Source organism: Pteropus vampyrus, unplaced genomic scaffold (genome assembly GCF_000151845.1).
Source record: "Pteropus vampyrus isolate Shadow unplaced genomic scaffold, Pvam_2.0 Scaffold316, whole genome shotgun sequence".
NCBI lineage: Eukaryota > Metazoa > Chordata > Mammalia > Chiroptera > Pteropodidae > Pteropus > Pteropus vampyrus.
In genome coordinates, this window is record NW_011889097.1 from 175,067 (window position 1) to 181,259 (window position 6,193).

Sequence of the window (6,193 nt, forward strand, 5' to 3'; positions counted from 1 at the left end):
GGAAGCTGGTCTCTGGGGGAAGAAAGGGCCGTGGCCTCCCAGCAAGGAGGAGCTGGGGGAGGAGGGCCAGCTGGGTGGGGCAGGTAGCTCCCCATTGGGACCTGCCCCCTCCTTGTCAGAACAGGACTAGGTGAGGGCTCCTCCCTCTTCACCCAGGCAGGGAATGTGGTGGGTGGCTCCACCCTGCACAGAGGAACTGTTCCTACTCGCTGCAGGCCCCTTGCCCAGCTGCCAAGCACCCAGCCTGGCTTGGGTCTGGGCTGACACCTGCCAGAGTGGCCACTCGCTTGGGTCTGGTGTCTGGGCCCTGGGGATAGCAGGCCAGGTGTGGCTCAAGGTGGGAGCTACTTTCCTTGCTGGAGCAGTAAGGCGAGGAAGGACCCAGGCCAGGGGAACTGAGCCCACACCTCTCAGTCCCCTCCCTGAGGACTGTTGTCACTCTGTTTCACTTTCCTGCTGTTCCTTAGGGAACTAGGGGTGAGGGCTGGGGTCCCATCTGGATGGCACTGCCCTCTGGCCTTGGCCTGAGAAGGGGCAGCATAGGAGCCAGCTAGTGGCAGATAGCACAGGTGTGTGTGCCACCCCAGTCCTGACAGGTGGCCTTCTCTCCCACAGACTCCTTTGTGAACAGCCAGGAGTGGACCCTGAGCCGCTCGGTGCCAGAGCTTAAAGTGGTGAGTGAGGCCCAGGCGTCTTTAGGGCTGGGTGGGCTCGGCCTTGGAGCGGTGGGCCTGGGCATTGCTCCCCCACTTGCTGCCCCCGCTTCTCCGCACCAGGCCTCTCCCTGCAGCCCCTCCTCCTGGCCCTCTTCCCCGCCCTCAGCCCTGGCCCTTCTCCGTCCTCGTGGCTTTTGCCTTGCCCTCCCCATGCTGCCCTCTGACCATGCTCTCACCCCTTCCTCTCCCGCAGGGCATTGTGGGGAACCTGTCCAGTGGGAAGTCGGCCCTGGTGCACCGCTACCTGACGGGGACCTATGTCCAGGAGGAGTCCCCTGAAGGTGAGCGTCCCAGGCTGGCCTGGGCTGTGCGACCGGCCACGCTGCCCTCTCCCTCCTTCCTATTGTCCATAGGGGGGCTGGAGCCCCTTGCCCTTCTCAGTCCTCCTGTCTCCCCCTCTGGAAGCTGTGGATTTCTTTCTGCTCGGCCCCACGAGCGTTTCTGCCAGCTTCGCGCCTGACCGTGCGCTCTGTCCTAGGGGGTCGGTTTAAGAAGGAGATTGTGGTGGATGGCCAGAGTTACCTGCTGCTGATCCGAGATGAAGGAGGCCCCCCTGAGCTGCAGGTGAGGCCCCTGCCCAGCGCTGGCCCGTTGCGTGTGTGGGGAGAGGGGTACGGAGTTTGCCAGTGACCAGGCGGGGCTGGTAATTCTGCTCGGTCCCCCCCTAGTTTGCTGCCTGGGTGGACGCGGTGGTGTTTGTGTTCAGCCTGGAGGATGAAATCAGCTTCCAGACGGTGTACAACTACTTCCTGCGGCTTTGCAGCTTCCGCAACGCCAGCGAGGTGCCCATGGTGCTGGTGGGCACGCAGGGTGAGCGGGCCCGCGGGGCTGGGTCCCGAGGCAGGCAGGCAGGCAGGCAGCCGTGCGGAAGCCCAGACCCCCATTCCCCGCTGCTGACCGACGCCCCCCTCGTGTGGCCCCAGGACTGGCGCCCCCTCCTCGCTCCCTGTGGGACCTTCCCCAGCCAGCCCCTGCCATCCGCGCGGCCGTCCTGTCTGCGGTTTCTGAGGTGAACAAACTGAGCGGCTGGCTCGTTTTCACCCAGCGACTCGGTGGCAGAGCCGGAACAAGGCCCGGACACCTGCGTTCTCATGCTCCCCGTCATCTGCTGCCCCGGCCTTCTCGCCCGCCCTGCCTCTGACCAAACGGCCCTCCCCGTCGGTGGCCCCCCAGCTCTAGGCAGGCTGAGTAAATCCCCGCCCTCCCGCCCCCACAGACGCCATCAGTGCCGCAAACCCCCGGGTCATCGACGACAGCAGGGCCCGCAAACTGTCCACCGACCTGAAGCGCTGCACGTACTACGAGACGTGTGCGACCTACGGGCTCAACGTGGAGCGCGTCTTCCAGGACGGTAACTCGGGCGCCAGGCGGGGGGCCCGCCAGCCAGTGGGGCTGTGCGCTCTGGGGGGCGGCTCTCAGCTGGGCTTCTCCCTTCTCCCCAGAGGGGTAACTGACTCTGCTGTCCCCTGCAGTGGCCCAGAAGGTAGTGGCCTTGCGGAAGAAGCAGCAGCTGGCCATCGGGCCCTGCAAGTCACTGCCCAACTCCCCCAGCCACTCAGCAGTGTCCGCCGCCTCCATCCCGGCCGTGCACATCAACCAGGTGCGGCCAGCCTCCCCGCGCCCCCCGCGTCCGCCCCGCCGCGGCCCTGCCTCGCCATGCTGTCTGTCTGCCTGCGCGTCCCCACCTCGTCTCGTTTCCTGCCTTGCGGACGGTTTGAGAGCACTGGCTCGAGTTCCGTGCTGCCTGCACGGCCGGCCCTGGCCTCTTCTGCACCCCTGTGGTGACTGCCTTCCTCCTACTGTCCCATCCCTGCTCGCCCCGCAGCCACTTCAGCTAAGGCAGCCGAGCATCGGCTCCGGCTGGCGCCGTCAGAGCTGTTTTAGGAGCTGCCGACCGTGGGGCAGACCGGGGAGGCACGGGCCTTCTTGCCGGCCTGCTGGGGACCGGCCCCTGACAAAGCTGGGGAGTGTCGCTTGCCTCCTTTACCTGTCGGCCCTCTGTCACTGTTTACACTTGGAAGGGTAGTGCTTGCCCCAGAGCGACCGCTGGCTTTCGTGCCCTGTGGGGTATCGGGAGTGCTTCTGAGCCAGGTCCTCCCAGTGTCCCTCCAGTAATAGCACTGGGACGCTTGTCCATTTCCTGGCCTACTGCCTGGTATTTTTCGGCCCTTTGCATACGGGTCAGAGCGTCCTTCCTTCCGTGGGTGCATTTCCCTGCTCCGTCCCCTGCTCTGTGGAACTCCATGGGCCATCGCAGGTGCCGTGGCGCCAAGCAGACAGCCGCTGCTTCACTCCCGCCAAGGGCCACCGTCTTTCCAAGGTCCCACCCTGGCCCATTTGTTTCCTGATGACGGCCCAGTTGCTTTTGCAGAGACGCCCCCTATATCTCTTTAGAAGGTAGTTGGCCTTCCCCACGTGGAGAAAAGGAGGAACATAGGTCTTTCTTCACTGTCCCCTCCTCAGCCAACAGAACATGGGACCATGCAGCTCAGCTCCGCATGGGGGCCCTGCCCGGGGAGGGCAGGGGGTGCAGTCACGTCCTCTGCTCCTTCTGTGCTGGCCAGGACTCAAGGGGCTGCCAGGGCAGGACACAGTCTCTACCCAGTGACGTTGTGCGGACACTTAGGGAGCAGGTCTTGCCCTGCGTGTGTTCCTGAGCCCTGGAGCGGACGCTGCCACCTGCCACGCACACTCTGTCCCCCTCCTGTCATCCTTTCTGTCCTTCCTTCCTTTCCCGGCTCTCTTTCTTCTCTGCCACCTCCTCCGATAACAGTCGAGCTATTCTCGGCCTCGGCTCGCCCATGTCCCTTCCCCTGTCACGCATACTGCCTGCAAGCAAACCTCGTCTTCCCTGGCCCCCGAGCCCTACCCCATCTTCCCGTCTCCTCGACGTACGTCACTGACTTCGGGGAGTTCATCCGGGGTGGTCTGCTACCTCGGGCCAGACCCACCTGTGAGCCAAGACTCCACAGTTCACTTCCAGGCTCAGTCGCTGATTCCGACCTGCCAGCCTCTGCCTCTGATTCAGCTCCCTGCTTGGCACGGCCGGTAACCTAGTGCAGTGACCACTGGGTCCTGCTGGCCTCCAGGCCATGCCGTCTCTACCCCCAGTACCGTCTGGAGCTAGTGGCCCCTCGGCTGCCTCATGAGCCTCAGGCCAGGCCCCCCCACACTGCAGGGCTTCCCAGCTCCCGCCTGCCGCCTGCCCCCGCACCCCACCCCAGAGCCGCCCTCAGCAGCCCTCTCTGTCCTTAGGCCACGAATGGCGGCAGCAGCGCCTTCAGCGACTACTCGTCCTCAGTCCCCTCCACCCCCAGCATCAGCCAGCGGGAGCTGCGCATCGAGACCATCGCTGCCTCCTCCACCCCCACACCCATCCGCAAGCAGTCCAAGCGGCGTTCCAACATCTTCACGGTACGTGCCCGTGCTCCGCCCCCTCCCGCCTGCCCCGCGGCCTCCTCCCGACAGGCAGGGCCCAGCTAGGAGGGGGCAGGCAGGGACCACAGAGTCAGGGAGGCGCCCTGCAGTCTCTCCATCCACACAGACGCACACACGCAGCTCTGCAGGGCCTTCCTGGCACCCTCATCCACACCCAGAGTCTTCCAGACGGTTCCTGAGCCCACAGCGGGCTGCCCTCAGCACATCCGTATAGATCCGCCTGCCCGCCATGTACACCCACCTTCCTCCTGACCCCATAGGGCTTCTTGTCCAGCTTGAGGGATCTTTGGAGGTGTGCGCTCTCACCCCCCGACATCTTGGAGTCCGTGCTTGTGCAGAGGCTGCACTGAAGGGCGAGCTGGCAGAGCGGGAACCAGGGCCGAGGCCTCCCTGTCCACACTCCGCTCTTAACCATTATCCCACGCTTTCTGCCGCTGCCGCGGTTGGTCTCGCAAAGCCTTAGACGTCTTCCCCAGGCCTCCAGCCTGTGCCTCGCTACCGTCCCTCCGACCCTCGCAGGCCGGTCCTCCCTCTCCCCCGCTGCAGACTTCACACCGGGTTCTCGTGTGCCTCTCACTGGTCGGGGCCCAGCCCCGGGCTCTTAGCCGCCCCGAGCCTGCTGTCTGTGCACACCAGCACCTGACACCCAGTGCCCACCCCCAAATGCTCACCCTCCAGCCGGGACTTGGCTGGACCATTCCGGGATCTTGGGTCAGACACAGGTGAGCTGCCGTGTGGATTCTCAGATCGCCTTATCCTTCCGTGTCACTCCATGTGCCTCTTTCCGAGCGTCAGAGCTGGGCTCTCAGCCTGGCCTTGTGTCCTGCCCACCAGGCCAAGCCCCGGCCAGGCTCTCCGGAACCCCGCCCAGCAGAGCCAGTGCTCCCAGGCCTTGCCCATTCATCCTCGCCTCTGCCCTGCCCAGCACACTTCTGCCTGGTCTGCCTGCCTCCATCCCGTGCCTGCTGCTCCCCGCTCCCCGTTCATGCTGACCGACCCTCTTTCTGCTGACAGCTGCTGCCACGCCTTGCACTCCCCAGCCCTGACCCTGCCTAGACTCGAAGCTTCTTGTTTCTGTTCACGCCCATTGAGACTCCCAGGGCCTCGGGCTGCCTGCTTGTGTCCACACCTGCTGCTGCCGCTGCCGCCGCTGTAAAGCCCTCGGGTGTCTGTGTTTGCGGTGACCGCCATCCGTGCCCTGGGCCCCTGCTCCCAGACACTCCGCCTCAGTCACCTGCTCCCTCAGCACCATTCTTGACCTCCCACTTCCTCCACCGCTGGTCCTGCACCACCCGGGGGGCCCTGCGCCCTCTGTCCTACGCCCACGCCCAGCTCGTGGCCGCCTCGCCGCGGCTCCTTCGCGCTGCCGCCCTGCGCCCTCTGCTGCCTGCTGCACTGTGCTGCCTCTGCCTGCCACCCTCCCGTGGGCCCTCCATTCTCTCCATCTTCACGGTGGCGGCCTGATTTTTTCTTTCCATTGTTTCCATGGTGACCTCACTCGCGCCATTGCCCCTGAGGTGGTCTCAAGACCCCCAAGGGGTGCGTCTCGGGACCTCCCTCTCTCGTCGCTGTTGGGACCACCCCTCTCCCCAGCAGAGCCATGCCTGTTCTGTGGCTGGTGCCCCGTGACCCCCCTGCTAGACATGGCCGTTGAGATCCTCAGTCTCCCCCGTGACCTCTCGTACATGTTTTGTGGCCACTCTTGGCCCGGCTCCTGTCACGGGGGTGTGCCCCTATGGGCTCTCGGACGTCCTCTGGTGGTTGGGGGCCTCCCGGCTCACCGGCCTGGCTGGGGCAGGCTGCACCCCACTCCCCTGACCGGCGCCTCCATCTGGAGACCCGGCGGCAGCGGTCCATCCACCTCCCTCCTCCCTGGGCCAGAGGGGCAGAGGCCGTGGCGCCCAGGAGAGGCCCGGCAGGCACTGATGGTGGAGCTGCAGGTGGCGGCCTCGGCCGGTTTTCCTGCTCCTCCGGCCGTGCTTTCCCTGTGCTGCAGCTCTGTGTCCCCTCCCTGCGCCCTGGGCTCCTGGCAGCCTGGG

At 65.5% G+C, this 6,193-nt stretch overlaps 2 protein-coding genes across 3 annotated transcripts in view; both read left to right on the forward strand.

The window, feature by feature from the left end:
* The window catches only part of SLC4A2 (solute carrier family 4 member 2), a 46,019-nt gene extending 44,673 nt beyond the window's left edge, over nucleotides 1-1,346 (forward strand). The window contains exons 24-26 of the mRNA XM_023521778.1: nucleotides 616-674; nucleotides 910-997; nucleotides 1,195-1,346. Coding sequence (XP_023377546.1) covers nucleotides 616-674; nucleotides 910-997; nucleotides 1,195-1,346 — 299 coding nt within the window. The remainder of the gene's footprint in view (nucleotides 1-615; nucleotides 675-909; nucleotides 998-1,194) is intronic.
* Nucleotides 597-6,193, forward strand: part of AGAP3 (ArfGAP with GTPase domain, ankyrin repeat and PH domain 3) — a 26,912-nt gene continuing 21,315 nt past the window's right edge. Inside the window, exons 1-7 of one of the 2 annotated variants that reach the window (XM_011377551.2) lie at nucleotides 597-674; nucleotides 910-997; nucleotides 1,195-1,280; nucleotides 1,385-1,526; nucleotides 1,933-2,067; nucleotides 2,189-2,316; nucleotides 3,972-4,130. In XM_011377551.2, the coding sequence (XP_011375853.1) occupies nucleotides 1,505-1,526; nucleotides 1,933-2,067; nucleotides 2,189-2,316; nucleotides 3,972-4,130 (444 nt within the window). In that variant the 5' untranslated portion in view covers nucleotides 597-674; nucleotides 910-997; nucleotides 1,195-1,280; nucleotides 1,385-1,504. The remainder of the gene's footprint in view (nucleotides 675-909; nucleotides 998-1,194; nucleotides 1,281-1,384; nucleotides 1,527-1,932; nucleotides 2,068-2,188; nucleotides 2,317-3,971; nucleotides 4,131-6,193) is intronic. The other variant, XM_011377552.2, reaches the window with a different exon arrangement.